Below are 19938 nucleotides of genomic sequence, written 5' to 3'. Positions count from 1 at the left end.
GATGGCACACCGATGCTACACTAATGTAAAATACGGACATATGGATGGCACCCTGATGTTACACTAATGTAAAATACGGACATATGGATGGCACACCGATGTTACACTAATGTAAAATACGAACATATGGATGGCACACCGATGCTACACTAATTTAAAATACGGACATATGGATGGTACACCGATGCTACACTAATTTAAAATACAAACATATGGATGGCACACCGATGCTACACTAATTTAAAATACGGACATATGGATGGCACACCGATGTTACACTAATGTAAAATACGGACATATGGATGGCACACCGATGTTACACTAATGTAAAATACGGACATATGGATGGCACACCGATGCTACACTAATGTAAAATACGGACATATGGATGGCACACCGATGCTACACTAATTTAAAACACGGACATATGGATGGCACACCGATGTTACACTAATGTAAAATACGGACATATGGATGGCACACCGATGCTACACTAATGTAAAATACGGACGTATGGATGGCACACCGATGTTACACTAATGTAAAATACGGACATATTGATGGCACAGCAATGTTACACGAATGTAAAATATGGACATATGGATGGCACCCTGATGTTACACTAATGTAAAATACGGACATATGGATGGCACACCGATGTCACACGAATGTAAAATACGGACATATGGATGGCACACCGATGTCACACGAATGTAAAATACGGATATATGGATGGCACACCGATGTCACACGAATGTAAAATACGGACATATGGATGTCACACGGCTGTCACACGAATGTAAAATACGGATATATGGATGGCACACCGATGTCACACGAATGTAAAATACGGACATATGGATGGCACACCGATGTCACACAAATGTAAAATACGGACATATGGATGGTACACCGATGTTACACTAATGTAAAATACGGACATATGGATGGCACACCGATGCTACACTAATGTAAAATACGGACATATGGATGGCACACCGATGTTACACTAATGTAAAATACGGACATATGGATGGCACACCGATGCTACACTAATGTAAAATACGGACTTATGGATGGCACCCTGATGTTACACTAATGTAAAATACGGACATATGGATGGCACCCTGATGTTACACTAATGTAAAATACGGACATATGGATGACACCCTGATGTTACACTAATGTAAAATACGGACATATGGATGGCACACCGATGTTACACTAATGTAAAATACGAACATATGGATGGTACACCGATGCTACACTAATTTAAAATACGGACATATGGATGGTACACCGATGCTACACTAATTTAAAATACGGACATATGGATGGTACACCGATGCTACACTAATTTAAAATACAAACATATGGATGGCACACCGATGCTACACTAATTTAAAATACGGACATATGGATGGCACACCGATGTTACACTAATGTAAAATACGGACATATGGATGGCACACCGATGCTACACTAATGTAAAATACGGACTTATGGATGGCACCCTGATGTTACACTAATGTAAAATACGGACATATGGATGGCACCCTGATGTTACACTAATGTAAAATACGGACATATGGATGGCACCCTGATGTTACACTAATGTAAAATACGGACATATGGATGGCACACCGATGTTACACTAATGTAAAATACGAACATATGGATGGTACACCGATGCTACACTAATTTAAAATACGGACATATGGATGGCACACCGATGCTACACTAATTTAAAATACGGACATATGGATGGTACACCGATGCTACACTAATTTAAAATACAAACATATGGATGGCACACCGATGCTACACTAATTTAAAATACGGACATATGGATGGCACACCGATGCTACACTAATGTAAAATACGGACATATGGATGGCACACCGATGTTACACTAATGTAAAATACGAACATATGGATGGTACACCGATGCTACACTAATTTAAAATACGGACATATGGATGGTACACCGATGCTACACTAATTTAAAATACAAACATATGGATGGCACACCGATGCTACACTAATTTAAAATACGGACATATGGATGGCACACCGATGCTACACTAATTTAAAATACGGACATATGGATGGCACACCGATGTTACACTAATGTAAAATACGGACATATGGATGGCACACCGATGTTACACTAATGTAAAATACGGACATATGGATGGCACACCGATGCTACACTAATGTAAAATACGGACATATGGATGGCACACCGATGCTACACTAATTTAAAACACGGACATATGGATGGCACACCGATGTTACACTAATGTAAAATACGGACATATGGATGGCACACCAATGCTACACTAATGTAAAATACGGACGTATGGATGGCACACCGATGTTACACTAATGTAAAATACGGACATATTGATGGCACAGCAATGTTACACGAATGTAAAATATGGACATATGGATGGCACCCTGATGTTACACTAATGTAAAATACGGACATATGGATGGCACACCGATGTTACACTAATGTAAAATACGGACATATGGATGGCACACCGATGTCACACGAATGTAAAATACGGATATATGGATGGCACACCGATGTCACACGAATGTAAAATACGGACATATGGATGGCACACCAATGCTACACTAATGTAAAATACGGACGTATGGATGGCACACCGATGTTACACTAATGTAAAATACGGACATATTGATGGCACAGCAATGTTACACGAATGTAAAATATGGACATATGGATGGCACCCTGATGTTACACTAATGTAAAATACGGACATATGGATGGCACACCGATGTCACACGAATGTAAAATACGGATATATGGATGGCACACCGATGTCACACGAATGTAAAATACGGACATATGGATGTCACACGGCTGTCACACGAATGTAAAATACGGATATATGGATGGCACACCGATGTCACACGAATGTAAAATACGGACATATGGATGGCACACGGATGAAAATTATCTGATTGTTTGCAAGCCATTAGTCATGAGTAAAAATGTTCATGTGAACCATTGACTTGCACTGGTCAGTGTGTGGGCGGTCAGTATGGTACACGGACGTTCAATACATTTTTCTGAATGTCTCCTAAATGTGATAATCAGAGAACATACTGTATATTGTCACTTACTAGTAAGGGATTGATACATAAAAAAAATAAGCAAATTAACATTTTATGATTAAGTTTTCATTTACCAATAGCAAAAGAAACTGTATACAAGTGAGTGTATTTTCAATTTGGGCACAAAGCATGGCCAGAAGTTAAAGCCTATGTAAGATAGCTTTACAAACAATGTTTATTTACCACTCATCAGTTTTGGCAATAGGAGATCTTGGTGGTAAGTTTGGCTTTTCATCAACATTTTGAATCCTAAAAGTGATGTAAGACAAATATTATATACATATGATGAAAGCCATTAAGCCCGTTCCTGATGCCCGCCATACATGTGTCACTATCAGCAGCAGCTAAGTGGCGCAGTAAGGGTGGTGTGCTAATTCAGGTGCCACCCACCTTGCAAGGCAATCTTAGAGTGCCAAAGGGTTGCCATGACAACCGGGTCCTTATGAAAGCCTGTGGTATGAAGCCCAGCCTTGAGCTGGTCTTCATAGGAGATGATCATTTTGTCTATATACTGCAATATTTTAGCATTTCACCATAAATATACAATGTGCATACTCCTGCAAACATTCCATCTAGATGCGGGCAGCCTTGCTCAATGTAAGTGTATTGAGAGAGACTGGAAACAGTCTAGCTGGAATGTGGCCTGAAGTATGCATATCGCTTTCCTGCAGTGACATAACTGCCACTTTTGGTGCCAGCACCAGAAAATCCTTACAGTGCACAGTGCGTGGGATATAAAGCTTCACAAGTCTGCAGTCATGTAGAGTGAGTGACTGCAGACTTGTAGCTTAAGACCAGACAACTCCCTATAATGTGCATGTATTTCATTGTATTTAGTCAATAACTTTTGCCCATTTGCCTTCTATAGTCGTGGATTGCACTGTCTACTGCTAGTTGCAGAATGTGTTAACTGAATATCCATCAGTGAGCTCGCTCTCACAGGAGAGATTACAACCCATCCTTTTCTTCCTTTTTCTAAACTTCTTTAAACATATTTATACCAATAAAGCTTATCTCAACTTTCATCAGAATGAGCTCACTGCAATAGGTTTTAGAAGGCAAATGGTGCAAACATTTTTACCCCAATTTCAAAAATTATTTTTAGGCAAAAATACACGCGTGAATGTAAAAAAATGCCTCCATACAATATCCTTAAGATAAAATCGTGAAATTCAAGTGAAATTGTAGATATCTTCTATTACGTTATTACTCATCCATCTTACTTCCAGCAAGCTCAGACAGTCAAGGAAGGATTTATTGTACTACTTCTATACAATAAGTTACACAAAATGGATCCACTATGTTATAGCTAGTGCAGGGGAGGCTGCATTACACAGGTAGTTATAGAGCCACAGCTAAACAAACCTACTTCTCATCTCTCATATCCTCCCTGTCTCACAACCCTAAACAGTTATTCAACACCTTCAATTCTCTCCTCCGCCCCCCAGCACCTCCTCCCTCCCCACTGATCTCAGCTGAAGACTTTGCCTCATTTTTCAAGCAGAAAATTGATAACATCAGGGACAGTTTTGGTCAACAACCCCCAGAGCCCTTCCTCCCGACTTCCCAGCCCTCCACCTTCAAAACCAACTTCTCCACCATTACAGAAGATCGACTCTCCACTCTACTCTCAAGATCACATCTCACCACCTGTGCACTCGACCCGATCCCATCCCACTTCATCCCAAACCTCACCACAGTCTTCATCCCAACCCTAACCCATCTCTTCAACCTGTCACTAACAACTGGTGTTTTCCCCTCAAGCTTTAAACATGCCTCCATCACACCTATCCTCAAAAAGCCCTCTCTTGACCCATCCTCTGTATCTAGCTATCGCCCTATATCACTTCTCCCATACGCCTCCAAGCTACTGGAACAACACGTCTACCTTGAACTGTCCTCCCATCTCTCTTCTTGCTCCCTCTTCGACCGCTTACAATCTGGCTTCCGGTCACACCACTCCACTGAAACTGCCCTTACTAAGGTCACCAATGACCTCTTAACTGCCAAGAGCAAGCGACACTACTCTGTCCTCCTCCTCCTGGACCTGTCGGCTGCCTTTGACACAGTGGACCATTCCCTATTATTACAGACCCTCTCATCCCTCGGCATCACAGACTTGGCCCTCTCCTGGATCTCATCATACCTAACAGACCGGACATTCAGCGTCTCCCACTCACACACCACCTCCTCACCTCGCCCCCTATCTGTCGGAGTCCCACAAGGTTCAGTCCTTGGGCCCCTGCTGTTCTCTATTTACACCTTTGGCCTGGGACAGCTCATAGAATCTCATGGCTTTCAGTATCATCTTTATGCTGATGACACACAGATCTACATCTCTGGACCAGATATCACCTCCCTACTAACCAGAATCCCTCAATGTCTGTCCACTATTTCATCCTTCTTCTCCACTAGATATCTGAAACTCAACATGGACAAAACAGAATTCATCATCTTTCCCCCATCTCACGTGACCCCCCCTACGAACCTATCAATTACAGTAAATGACTGCCCACTCTCCCCAGTCCCACAAGCTCGCTGCCTCGGAGTAATCCTTGACGCTGATCTCTCCTTCAAACCACATATCCAAACCCTTTCCACTTCCTGCCGACTTCAACTCAAAAATATTTCACGCATCCGTTCATTCCTCACCCAAGAATCTGCAAAAACCCTAGTCCATGCCCTCATCATCTCTCGCCTTGACTACTGCAACCTCATGCTCTGTGGCCTCCCCTCAAACACTCTCGCACCCCCTCCAATCTATTCTAAACTCTGCTGCCCGACTAATCCACCTGTCCCCCCGCTATTCCCCAGCTTCTCCCCTCTGTCAATCCCTTCACTGGCTCCCAATTGCCCAGAGACTCCATTACAAAACCCTAAACATGACATACAAAGCAATCCACAACCTGTCTCCTCCATACATCTGTGACCTCGTCTCCCGGTACTTTCCTGCACGCAACCTCCGATCCTCACAAGATCTCCTTCTTTACTCCCCTCTTATCTCCTCTTCCCACAATCGCATACAAGATTTCTCTCGCGCATCACCCCTACTCTGGAACTCTCTACCACAACATATCAGACTCTCACCTACCATCGAAACCTTCAAAAAGAGCCTGAAGACCCACCTCTTCCGACAAGCCTATAACCTGCAGTAACCACCGATCGACCAAACCGCTGCACGACCAGCTCTACCCTCGCCTACTGTATTATCACCCATCCCTTGAAGATTGTGAGCCCTCGCGGGCAGGGTCCTCTCTCCTCCTGTACCAGTTATGACTTGTATTGTTTAAGATTATTGTACTTGTTTTTATGTATACCCCTCCTCACATGTAAAGCGCCATGGAATAAATGGCGCTATAACAATAAATAATAATAATAATAATAATAATGATAGGTTCTTCGTATCATGCACTGCCTCTGGGTTTTCCTTTAGGTATAACAGTGTCACAGTTTTGCCAAAATTATTACTATATAAATATTGCCTAAATCAGTGGTGGGGAACCTCATGCCCGCAGGCCGTTTACAGCCATCAATGACCTTTTATCCTGCCGCTGGACAGCCGACAGCTGTATTTTGCCGACCGCCGACCCTTTACTTTCTTCTTGCTCTGAACACTGAGTCACGTGCAATGAAAGATTACATCCTGACACCACTGCCAGTGTCAGGAAACACTTTGTGAATGGAGTCAGCGCACAATTTGTACGGCCCCAGAAGGACGGCATAAATATCCAAATGGCCCTCGGCAGAAAGAAGGTTCCCCACCCCTAGCCTAAATATTAATTTAAAAATTTAAATACAACTGCTGTACTTAAAGGATTTTCCTAAGACATTTCGTGGTTCTGAATCTTATTAACCCAATGCTTCTTGGTAACTGATCAGCTGATTGGGGCTGCATTGTACCGTAACAGAGATAGCACCATGCATTGTATAGTGGCCGCTAATGGTATTGCACCTCTTTTCCGTTCAAGTGAAGGGGACAAACCCTGTGCTACTACTCAGGGCCAGAACACAATATATTGCGCTGTGCCAATTTCGTTGCGCTGCTAGCTCTTCAATCGACAGATCAATTGGGGCATTTGGAGTGACTGATTCCTGTAATTTATATTGTGTTTCATCCTTGTGAATGAGGATTTTCCTGCAGCCTGTGCATGGATTTCTGTAAACCCCATTCAGATGGACAGAACCATCGCAGACATTTCTATCACAAATCTGCTGCCTGTGATAAGAGCAAACCTGTGTATATCTGCACGTATAACAGCACACTGCCAGCATATTGAATATATACATTATATATATACACTCACTGGCCACTTTATTAGGTACACCATGCTAGTAACGGGTTGGACCCCCTTTTGCCTTCAGAACTGCCTCAATTCTTCGTGGCAGAGATTCAACAAGGTGCTGGAAGCATTCCTCAGAGATTTTGGACCATATTGACATGATGGCATCACACAGTTGGCGCAGATTTGTCGGCTGCACATCCCTGATGCGAATCTCCCGTTCCACCACATCCCAAAGATGCTCTATTGGATTGAGATCTGGTGACTGAGGAGGCCATTTGAGTACAGTGAACTCATTGTCATGTTCAAGAAACCAATCTGAGATGATTCGAGCTTTATGACATGGCGCATTATCCTGCTGAAAGTAGCCATCAGATGTTGGGTACATTGTGGTCATAAAGGGATGGACATGGTCAGCAACAATACTCAGGTAGGCTGTGGCGTTGCAACGATGCTCAATTGGTACCAAGGGGCCCAAAGAGTGCCAAGAAAAAATTCCCCACACCATGACACCACCACCACCAGCCTGAACCGTTGATACAAGGCAGGATGGATCCATGCTTTCATGTTGTTTACGCCAAATTCTGACCCTACCATCCGAATGTCGCAGCAGAAATCGAGACTCATCAGACCAGGCAACGTTTTTCCAATCTTCTACTGTCCAATTTCGATGAGCTTGTGCAAATTGTAGCCTCAGTTTCCTGTTCTTAGCTGAGAGGAGTGGTACCCGGTGTGGTCTTCTGCTGCTGTAGCCCATCTGCCTCAAAGTTCGACGCACTGTGCGTTCAGAGATGCTCTTCTGCCTACCTTGGTTGTAACGGGTGGCAATTTGAGTCACTGTTGCCTTTCTATCAGCTCGAACCAGTCTGCCCATTCTCCTCTGACCTCTGGCATCAACAAGGCATTTCCGGCCACAGAATTGCCGCTCACTGGATTTTTTTTCTTTTTCGGACCATTCTCTGTAAACCCTAGAGGTGGTTGTGCGTGAAAATCCCAGTAGATCAGCAGTTTCTGAAATACTCAGACCAGCCCTTCTGGCACCAACAATCATGCCACGTTCAAAGGCACTCAAATCACCTTTCTTCCCCATACTGATGCTCGGTTTGAACTGCAGGAGATTGTCTTGACCATGTCTACATGCCTAAATGCACTGAGTTGCCGCCATGTGATTGGCTGATTAGAAATTAAGTCTTAACACACAGTTGGACAGGTGTACCTAATAAAGTGGCCAGTGAGTGTATATAATGTGTATGTTGAATGTACCTAATCATTTCATGTAAGATGCTGAATTATTATCCAAAACCTGTGGTAGGCACGGTTCTATCAATGCGAATTAGGACATGTAGTGCTATATTAGAACATGGCTTCTTCCCTTCTTCTCAGAGCCACAACTGCTGGATTGATGAATTACACTCAATATTGTGCACACAGGCGCCATTATTTTTACATAATTCATCAACAAAAGACTAAACGTAAAGAATATCCTGAAATGACAAAGGTGAACATTTTACCTGGGTGAGGTGGGTGAACTTGGCTTTTCCTCTGTCTTTTCAAACCTAAAAAAACATGTTCAATTATTTAATCTCGTCATCATGACCAATAAATCAGAATAAAGGTATGAAACATGTATTCCTGATATTAATGCCATGAAATCTAGCAGCACTGGTTTTGTTCCAGTTTGACAATTAGCAATGTATTGCTTACAACGGTGACATTGTAGATCATGCACTGAGTGTGCTATTGAAAGGGCGAGCGGTTACCATAGCAACCTGCAAAATTTAAATGTCTATCGCTGTCAGTGAACTGCGAAGATTAACACTAGCTGAAGAAATGTTAACCAGCAAATATCCTCACATGGTCCACTGGCATCCTACTATATGCCCAAAGCCTAAATTGCATGCCTTTATTGACTGTTATGTGTAATATGTCTGTTATATATTGTGTTAAAATGTCCATACCTCACTGACAGTAATGTCATTTGCTCCATAGACGTCACACATGTGATTAATGTAGTAATGATGATAATTTTTCATTTCTATAACACCAACATATTACAATTCCAAGGGGTCATGTACAGACAATAAAGACACTACAGGGTAGCACATAGCTCACCAGTTACATTAGGAGTGATGGCCCTGCTCTCCAGCTTATGATCTATAAGGAAATGGCGGGACACAATAGGTAGAACGGTTCTTGCCATGTGTGGTCCAGCCATCATAATAGATCTGGGATATGATATGAAGCCGCATGATCCGGTCATCTGCCAGTATCTGTCACCACAGTCACCAACGGATATTGGGCGCAAGGAGGATGTGAAGACAGAAGAATAAGATGCATGTCCATCCACCCAGCTCTCCTGCTGTCTGTCTATGAAGGGCACACAGTGCATCACCCAGCTTTGCACATAGACTTGCCTCTGCACCTAGCATTCACATGGTATGTCCATCCACCCAGCTCTCCTGCTCTCCTGCTGTCTGTCTATGAAGGGCACACAGTGCATCACCCAGCTTTGCACATAGACTTGCCTCTGCACCTAGCATTCACATGGTATGTCCATCCACCCAGCTCTCCTGCTCTCCTGCTGTCTGTCTATGAAGGGCACACAGTGCATCACCCAGCTTTGCACATAGACTTGCCTCTGCACCTAGCATTCACATGGTATGTCCATCCACCCAGCTCTCCTGCTGTCTGTCTATGAAGGGCACACAGTGCATCACCCAGCTTTGCACATAGACTTGCCTCTGCACCTAGCATTCACATGGTATGCCTTTCAGCTAACCCCAGCTTACCCCAGTGTTATTTATGACCTTGTTTACTCTGGCTTGATCATATACATCTGGTCCACTCTTAATTGTCTGGCCAAGATGAGCAGAGACCACTCCTCTCTGCTTCACACCTGAGTGCACTTAGTTGTACATATATTGCAGAGCACAAGTCTGCATAAAGACTTCAGTCTGCAGTGTGATTTCCTATAAGTGTGTTCTAGAAGTGTGAAGATTAATTTAAGAATTAAAACCAGAAGGGAAGTGAAGGTAACTGTACAGTCACTGTAAACAATGTTTCTGTTTGTTTGCATTTTCACCCCAATAATCCTTCACTTTCTGCTAATTCCCCTAATCCCTACTCCTAGTAAGGAACTGTTCATCTCTTCTTCAATCCTCCCCATCCACCTCACCTCCGCCTCAAAACTGTTCCTTAACATACAATCCTCTGTCTCCAAACACAGACAGCCCCCTCATGCCCTCTCCTGCTCCCACCTGCTAACACTTTCTCTGCTCCTTCTCACTGCTGGTGATATCTCTCCAAATCCTGGTCCTCCTCACCACATTCCCACAGTCATTTCTACCTCCCATCCACGCTCTATCACAACCTTCCGTAACCTCTCCAACCTTATACCCATTCACCCAGCCCCCGCTTCCCCAGTCCCACTAACAGGAGCTCTGTGGAACGCTCGTTCTGTCTGCAACAAGGTTTCCTACATCCATGATCTTTTTGTTACTACCAAACTTTCCGTCCTCGCCATCACCGAAACCTGGCTCACCCCTTCTCACACAGCCTCTCCTGCTGCACTTTCGTATGGCGGCCTCCACCTTTCTCACACCCCCCGCCCCAGCAGCAAACATGGCGGAGGAGTTGGTTTTCTCCTGTCAGATACCTGCTCCTTCACCCCAATCCCACTGCCACCCTCTGTTACCCTCCCTTCCTTTGAGGTGCACTCTGTGCGCATCTACTCCCCCTCCAACCTCCAACTGGCTGTCATCTACCGCCCCCCAGGGCCAGCCACCACCTTCTTTGACCACTTCACCACCTGGTTACTTCATTTCCTTTCCGCGGACATCCCTACTATCATCATGGGCGACTTCAACATCCCCATTGACACTTCCCTCTCAGCTGCCACTAAACTCCTATCTCTCACTTCCTCCTTCGGCCTCACTCAATGGTCTTCTACATCCACCCATAAAGATGGCCACACACTGGACCTCATCTTTACCCGCCTCTGCTCCCTATCTAACCTCTCTAACTCACCTCTTCCTCTCTCTGACCACAACCTGCTCACATTCTCTTCCCTCTTCACTCCATGTCTACAATCCCCACCCCACAAACTTTCACACCCTCGCAGGAATCTTAAACACCTTGACCTACACTCATTCTCTGAATCCCTCCTCCCTCTCACAGATATAAGTTCCTTACACAATGCAGATGACGCTGCTGCTCTATAACACCACAATAGCTGTAGCTTTGGAATCCGCTGCCCAACTTACACATACCAAAACTCGCAAAATCAACAGACAGCCCTGGCACACCAGCCTGACCAAAGAGCTGAGGCGAGCTTCCAGGGCTGCTGAGCGCAGATGGAAAAGATCCCACTCCAACGAGCACTTCATCGCATTCAAACAGTCCCTCACTACTTTCAAGACCACACTCGCCACAGCTAAACAAACCTACTTCTCATCTCTCATATCCTCCCTGTCTCACAACCCTAAACAGTTATTCAACACCTTCAATTCTCTCCTCCGCCCCCCAGCACCTCCTCCCTCCCCACTCATCTCAGCTGAAGACTTTGCCTCATTTTTCAAGCAGAAAATTGATAACATCAGGGACAGTTTTGGTCAACAACCCCCAGAGCCCTTCCTCCTGACTTCCCAGCCCTCCACCTTCAAAACCAACTTCTCCACCATTACAGAAGATCGACTCTCCACTCTACTCTCAAGATCACATCTCACCACCTGTGCACTCGACCCGATCCCATCCCACTTCATACCAAACCTCACCACAGTCTTCATCCCAACCCTAACCCATCTATTCAAACTATCACTAACAACTGGTGTTTTCCCCTCAAGCTTTAAACATGCCTCCATCACACCTATCCTCAAAAAGCCCTCTCTTGACCCATCCTCTGTATCTAGCTATCACCCTATATCACTTCTCCCTTACGCCTCCAAGCTACTGGAACAACACGTCTACCTTGAACTGTCCTCCCATCTCTCTTCTTGCTCCCTCTTCGACCGCTTACAATCTGGCTTCCGGTCACACCACTCCACTGAAACTGCCCTTACTAAGGTCACCAATGACCTCTTAACCGCCAAGAGCAAGCGACACTATTCTATCCTCCTCCTCCTGGACCTGTCGGCTGCCTTTGACACAGTGGACCATTCCCTATTATTACAGACCCTCTCATCCCTCGGCATCACAGACTTGGCCCTATCCTGGATCTCATCATACCTAACAGACCGGACATTTAGCGTCTCCCACTCACACACCACCTCCTCACCTTGCCCCCTATCTGTCGGAGTCCCACAAGGTTCAGTCCTTGGGCCCCTGCTGTTCTCTATTTACACCTTCTACGAACCTATCAATTACAGTAAATGACTGCCCACTCTCCCCAGTCCCACAAGCTCGCTGCCTCGGAGTAATCCTTGACGCTGATCTCTCCTTCAAACCACATATCCAAGCCCTTTCCACTTCCTGCCGACTTCAACTCAAAAATATTTCACGAATCCGTTCATTCCTCACCCAAGAATCTGCAAAAACCCTAGTCCATGCCCTCATCATCTCTCGCCTTGACTACTGCAACCTCATGCTCTGTGGCCTCCCCTCAAACACTCTCGCACCCCTCCAATCTATTCTAAACTCTGCTGCCCGACTAATCCACCTGTCCCCCCGCTATTCCCCAGCTTCTCCCCTCTGTCAATCCCTTCACTGGCTCCCAATTGCCCAGAGACTCCATTACAAAACCCTAACCATGACATACAAAGCCATCCACAACCTGTCTCCTCCATACATCTGTGACCTCGTCTCCCGGTACTTTCCTGCACGCAACCTCCGATCCTCACAAGATCTCCTTCTCTACTCCCCTCTTATCTCCTCTTCCCACAATCGCATACAAGATTTCTCTCGCGCATCACCCCTACTCTGGAACTCTCTACCACAACATATCAGACTCTCACCTACCATCGAAACCTTCAAAAAGAGCCTGAAGACCCACCTCTTCCGACAAGCCTACAACCTGCAGTAACCACCGATCGACCAAACCGCTGCACGACCAGCTCTATCCTCGCCTACTGTATTATCACCCATCCCTTGAAGATTGTGAGCCCTCGCGGGCAGGGTCCTCTCTCCTCCTGTACCAGTTATGACTTGTATTGTTTAAGATTATTGTACTTGTTTTTATGTATACTCCTCCTTACATGTAAAGCGCCATGGAATAAATGGCGCTATAACAATAAATAATAATAATAATAATAATAATAATAATAATAATAAGAGGGACCAGATTTTGAGCAAAATTTAGGAAGATGGAACAGAGGAGAATTAGCTTAGTCAGGTGAGGTGATAGGCCTGTCAAAAGAGATGTGTTTTTAAAGCACACTTAGGCTAGTTTCACATTAGCGTTTTTTTGCGCAGCGCATCGGGCGCATAAAAAACGCAAAGAAAAACGCAAAACAAACGCGCGTTTTTTTAACGTCATGCGCACGCTGATGTGTAAAAAAACCACAGCGTTGTTTGCGTTTTACATGCGTTTTTTGCATGCGTTGGCGTTTTTTATGCGCATGCGTTTTTAAGTGTGACGTTTTTTCCATTGTCTAGAGAACATTCTAGACTTGTTTCACTCAAAAACGCATGCGTAAAAAAACGCAACAGTGCGCAAGACCATGCGTACGCATGCGTTACCATAGACTTCAATGTGTTGTTTTTGCGCATTCCGTGCGCAAGCGTGCGCATGCGTTTTTTTGCCGAGACAGGGCGCACCAAAAAATCCAACATGTTGCGTCTGGCGCACCTGGCGCAAAAGACAAAAAAACGCATGCGCACGAAAACGCAAGTGTGCGCAAAAACATGCGCACGTCATGTTAAACATAGGTGCGCAGTGCGCATGCGCACGGGTGCGCACGATGCGCTGCGCACAAAAGCGCAAATGTGAAACCAGCCTTAAAAATGCGGGGACTAAGTATTAATCAAATTATCTGGGGTGGTGCATTCCAGAGTACTAGCACAGCACGAGAGAAGTCTTGAAGATGGAAGTGAGAGGTTCGGAATATGGAGTATGTTCACGCTTAGATCAGTTGCAGAATTGAGAGCATGGGTGGTGAAAATAGATGAGAGATGAGATTTATAGCGATGCAGATCTGTGGAGAGTTTTGTGGGTGAGGGAGATAAGTTTGTATTATACTCTGTAGCATGTGGTTAACTAGTGTAATGACTGGCACATGGTGGAGGCATCGGTGAAGCTGCTGGACAGACTTCCAACCCTGGCTGCAGCTTTCAGCATGGATTGGAGCGGAGAGAGTTTAGTTAAAGGGAAAATAATTAGTATTGAGTTGCAGTTGTCCAAACAAGAATAAATAAGATCTACAGTAAGAGTTTTTACAGTTTCAAAAGTAAGAAAAGGTCAGATTCTGGAGATGTTTTTAAGGTGCATGTGGCATGAGCCAATGAGCGATTGAATATAGGGAATAAAGGAAAGTTCTTTGTCAAATATGACCACAAGATGGCAAGCGTGCTGCTTGGGAGTTATGGTTGAACCATCTAAAGAAATTGTAATATTGGATATAGGTAAGTTAGTAAAGGGAGAAAATACAAGAAATTCAGTTTTGTAGTGATTACATTCAGATAGAGGGAGGACATTATGCTGGAGACAGCAGACAGATAATCCCTGGTATTTTGTATTAAGACTTTCAGACCATTCTCCAATGGGCTCAAAAATCTTCATTTACCGTATATACTTGTGTATAAGCCGAGATTTTCAGCCCATTTTTTGGGGACTGAAAGTCCCCCTCTCGGCTTATACGTGAGTCATATACAGGGGTTGACGGGGAGGGGGAGTGGGGGGTGTCAGAGACCATACTCATCCCCTCCTGGCACAGTCTCTTCAGCCCCTGCTTCCCTCATGATCTCAACGTCCCAGCTGTTCCTGCATTCAGCGGTCACGTGGTACCGCTCATTAAACTCATGAATATGAGCATATTTAATGAGCTGTACCACGTGACCGCTGAATGCAGGAACAGCTGGGATGCCGAGATCATGCGGGAAGTAGGGGCTGAAGAGACCGTGCGGCAGGAGGGGGGTGAGTATGATGAGGAGCAGAGCAATATTTACCGGTCCCCGTTCCATCGCTGTCTCCTGGGTCCTCTGGCTGTGACATTCAGCGGAGGGCGCGATGACGTAGTCAGTGCGCGCCCTCTGTTAACATCACTGTACAGGACCCGGGAGACAGCGATGGAGCGGGGAATGGTAAATATAGCCGGTGCCGGGGGCCTGAGCCAGCGGCGACACCGGCACCTGGCCCCCAGCGACGGAGAGGTGAGAGTGTCTTTTTTTTCTAATATAGCAGCAGCAGCATATGGGGGTATTATATGTATGGAGCTTCTATTTGGGCCATCATTAACCCTTGTGCAGCATATGGGGGGTATTTTATGTATGGAGCTTCTACTTGGGCCACCATTAACCCTTGTGCAGCATATGGGGGGTATTTATGTATGGAGCATCTACTTGGGACACCATTAACCCTTGTGCAGCAATATATGGTGGGTATTTATCTATGGAGCATCTTTTTGGACCACCATTAACCCTTGTGCAGCACCAACCTCGGCTTACACATGAGTCAATAAGTTTTCCTAGTTTTTTTGTGGCAAAATTAGGAGGGTTGGTTTATACGCGGATCGGCTTATACACAAGTATATACGGTATGTATCTATGTATTTATCTATGGATATCACGGTCAAAGCTTCTCCAGACTTTCGTGATATGCAATAGTATACATATGTGCAGCTGGAGTGGATTATTTCCATGCATCCATTTGGTAAATTCAAAAAAGTTCATTTTTTTCTCCTTAATGCACACTCTGCACCCCATCTTGACTGAAAGAAAGTTAGCACTGGGCAGCCCCCCTATATGGTGTTATTAAGAGGCTGTGAACCATATGTTCTGCATTGCCTGTGTGAACATTGCCACATGCAGATTTTTTTTTGCACTGGTGTACCACACGGCCAATCCCTGATTGTAGGCTGGCTGTTTCATTAGGTATTTTTGCACCTGTGCAGTTGCCATTTTGCTTGGGTCTGCTGCACCCTGATAGTGCATTTGTATTGAGGCCTGTCAATACAGGTAAGCATCTCTACCTGTTTTTGTTTTTTTCTTAAATATTGGAGGATTTTTTCCTCTGCTCTGTGGTTTTCATGTTAGAGTAGGACTGGCTAGTGTAAGGAACTTTGACGTTAGTTTGCCAGCTTCCGTATTATGGCCACAATATTAACCAATACCTTACATATATTGATATGTTTTTGTGCACTTTTTATCTTTTCAGGGTGCAGTTGGGCCCAAATGGTTCTGTAAACTGTGGCCTCTGTTCACACGGGATGCATTATAGTTAGCACTGGGCAGCCCCCCTATATGGTGTTATTAAGAGGCTGTGAACCATATGTTCTGCATTCCCAGTGTGAACATTGCCACATGCGGATTTTTTTTTGCACTGGTGTGCCACACGGCCAATCCCTGATTGCAGGCTGGCTGTTTCATTAGGTATTTTTGCACCTGTGCAGTTGCCATTTTGCTTGGGTCCGCTGCACCCTGATAGTGCATTTGTATTGAGGCCTGTTTATACAGGTAAGCATCTCTGCCTGTTTTTCTTTTTTTCCTAAATATTGGAGGATTATTTTTTCCTCTGTTCTGTGGTTTTCATATGTGCAGGTGGAGTGGATTATTTCCATGCATCCATTTGGTAAATTCAAAAAAGTTCATTTTTTTCTCCTTAATGTATACTCTGCACCCCATCTTGACTGAAAAAAAGCGCAAATGTGAAAATTTTTGCAAATTTATTAAAAAAGAAAAACTGAAGTATCATATTGGTCATAAGTATTCAGACCCTTTGCTCAGACATTCATATTTAAGTCACATGCTGTCCAATACCTTGTGATCCTCCTTGAGATGGTTCTACTCCTTCATTTGAGTCCAGCTGTGTTTAATTAAATTGATAATACTTGATTTGTAAAGGCACACATGTCTATATAATACCTCACAGTGCATGTCAGACCAAATGGGAATCATGAGGTAAAAGGAAGTGGCCAAGGAGCTCAGTGTTGTGAATTCGCTTTCTGGCCTACCTCTGGTTACTAGTGAAGGTAGTGGAGCTGGTTGTATTGACAGAGGGGTCGTGAGTTCTCTTCCCGGGCTCCCTCTGGTGGTTACTGAAGGTAATGGAGCTGATCTAATTAACAGAGGTCGGCCACCTGATAATGAGAAGGATGACTGGAGATCTGGAGTTTCTGATTGGATTTATGACAGCCGACTCCCTCTATCCCTGCTGGTGATTTTTTTCCTGCCTCCTGAGGTCTAGTGACTTCAGTATTTTTCTATCAAACGTGTTGGGCATTTTTTGCAGGGTTTTTTGTGTGATTGCAGACAGTCTTTCCTTTCCTGTCCTGTCTAGCTAGTGTGGGCCCCATCGTTTGCTCAGTCTACTTTCCTACCTGCGTTTGTGTTTTCATCTTGTCTCACCGACAATATATGTTTGGGGGCTATCTATTACTTTGGGGTCTGCTCTGGGGCAGTTTAGATTTCCCCTTTCTTTATTTAGGCTTATTTAGTTCTCCAGCTGTGTCGAGGCGTCTAGGATCATCGTAGGTACGCTCCACGGCTACTGCTAGTTGTGTGGATAGGATCAGGGGTCTGCAATCCGCTTAGTTACCAACCTCACTGGTTTTCTGTGGCTTAGCTTGGTCTTGCTTTCCTCCTCGGTGACCCAATCATAACAGTTCAGAGACAGAATTGTGGCAAGGCACAGATCTGACCAAGGTTACAAAAGAATTTCTGCAGTACTCAAGGTTCCTAACAACACAGTGGCCTAAATAATCCTTAAATGGAAGAAGTTTGGGACCACCAGAAGTCTTCCTAGACCTGGTCGTCCAGCCAAACTGAGCAATCATGGGAGAAGAACATTGGTGAGAGAGGTAAAGAAGAACCCCAAGATCACTGTGGCTGAGCTCCACAGATGCAGTAGGGATATGGGAGAAAGTTCCACAAAGTCAACTATCACTGCAGCCCTCCATCAGTCCGGCCTTGATGGCAGAGTGACTCGACAGAAGCCTCTCCTCAGGGCAAGACATATGAAAAGCCCATATAGAGTTTGCTAAAAAAAAAAACACATGAGGGACTCCCAGACTATGAAAATAAGATTCTTTGGTCTGATGAGACAAAGATAGAACTTTTTGGTGATAATTCTAAGCAGTATGTGTAGAGGAAACCAGGCACTGCTCATCACCTGCCTAATACAATCCCAACAGTGAAACATGGTGGTGGCAGTATCATACTATAGGGGTGTTTTTCAGGTGCATTGACCATTCTTGACTGTCCTAGACGGAGCCCTGACCGAAACCCAATTGAGCATCTCTGGAGAGACCTGAAAATGGCTGTCCAGCAACGGTCACCATCCAACCTGACAGAACTGGAGAGGATCTGCAAGGAAGAATGGCAGAGGATCCCCAAATCCAGGTGTTAAAAACTTGTTGCATCATTCCCAAGAAGACTCATGGCTGTACTAGCTCAAAAGGGTGCTTCTACTCAATACTGAGCAAAGGGTATGAATACTTATGACCATGCAATATTTCAGCTTTTCTTTTTTAATACATTTGCAAAAATGTCTACATTTCTGTTTTTTTTCAGTCAAGATGGGGTGCAGGAGTGTAAATTAATGAGAAAAAAATGAACTTTTGTGAATTTACCAAATGGCTGCAATAAAACAAATAGTGAAAAATACCCACAGTACATACAGTATGTAGCATCCATAAATATTTGTGGATTTATAGTATTATGTAAAAGTTTTACGCAGGTGTGGAAAAAATGCTGCAAAGTAGGAATGCTTTCAAAATGTGAAGTGTTATTTTATTTTTATCAATTAACAATATGCTAAGTGAATGAACAAAAGAAAAATATAAATCAAATGAACATTTGGTGTGACCACCCTTTATCTTCAAAGCAGCATTAATTTTTCTAGGAATCACTTGTACACAGTTTTTGAAGGAACTCTACAGGGAGGGTGTTGGAAAGATCTGTGACAACTAAACACAGATCTTCTGTGATTGTAAGTGTACACAAAACCATTTGTTTCTCCATGAAATCCTAGACACTCAATGATATTGAGATCAGGTCTGTGTGTAGGCATGGGATCACTTCCAACACTCTTTATTATTCTTTATGCTGAAGATAATTCTTAATGACATTGGTTGTATAATTTTGGGTTGTTTTCTTACTGCAGAATAAATTTGGAGCCAATCAGTCACCTCCCTCATGGTATTACATGATGGATAAGTATCTCCCTGTATTGAGGATACCATTATTCCTGACCATATTGCCAACTCCATTTGCTGAAATGCAGCCTGAAACTTACATGCACCTTCCACCATGCTTCATTGTTACCTGCAGACACTAATTATTGTACTGCTCTCCAGTCTTTCAGCTAATCCATCTTCTGTTACAGCCAAGTATTTCCCATTTTGACTCATCAGACCAGAGCACC

At 44.2% G+C, this 19938-nt stretch overlaps 1 protein-coding gene across 4 annotated transcripts in view; it reads right to left on the bottom strand.

Annotated features, from left to right (window-relative positions):
- Positions 1 to 19938, bottom strand: part of SCEL (sciellin) — a 150458-nt gene that overhangs the window by 31559 nt on the left and 98961 nt on the right. For 3 of the 4 annotated variants that reach the window (XM_073580421.1, XM_073580422.1, XM_073580423.1), the window contains exons 12-13: positions 8939 to 8983; positions 3331 to 3396 (exon numbers count right to left, since the gene is read on the bottom strand). In XM_073580421.1, coding sequence (XP_073436522.1) covers positions 3331 to 3396; positions 8939 to 8983 — 111 coding nt within the window. The remainder of the gene's footprint in view (positions 1 to 3330; positions 3397 to 8938; positions 8984 to 19938) is intronic. The other variant, XM_073580424.1, reaches the window with a different exon arrangement.

Source organism: Dendrobates tinctorius, unplaced genomic scaffold (genome assembly GCF_039654945.1).
Source record: "Dendrobates tinctorius isolate UK_male_01 unplaced genomic scaffold, ASM3965494v1 ptg000064l, whole genome shotgun sequence".
NCBI lineage: Eukaryota > Metazoa > Chordata > Amphibia > Anura > Dendrobatidae > Dendrobates > Dendrobates tinctorius.
The sequence above is the reverse complement of the archived record's forward strand: the minus strand, read 5'-3'. Positions and strand labels throughout refer to the sequence as shown.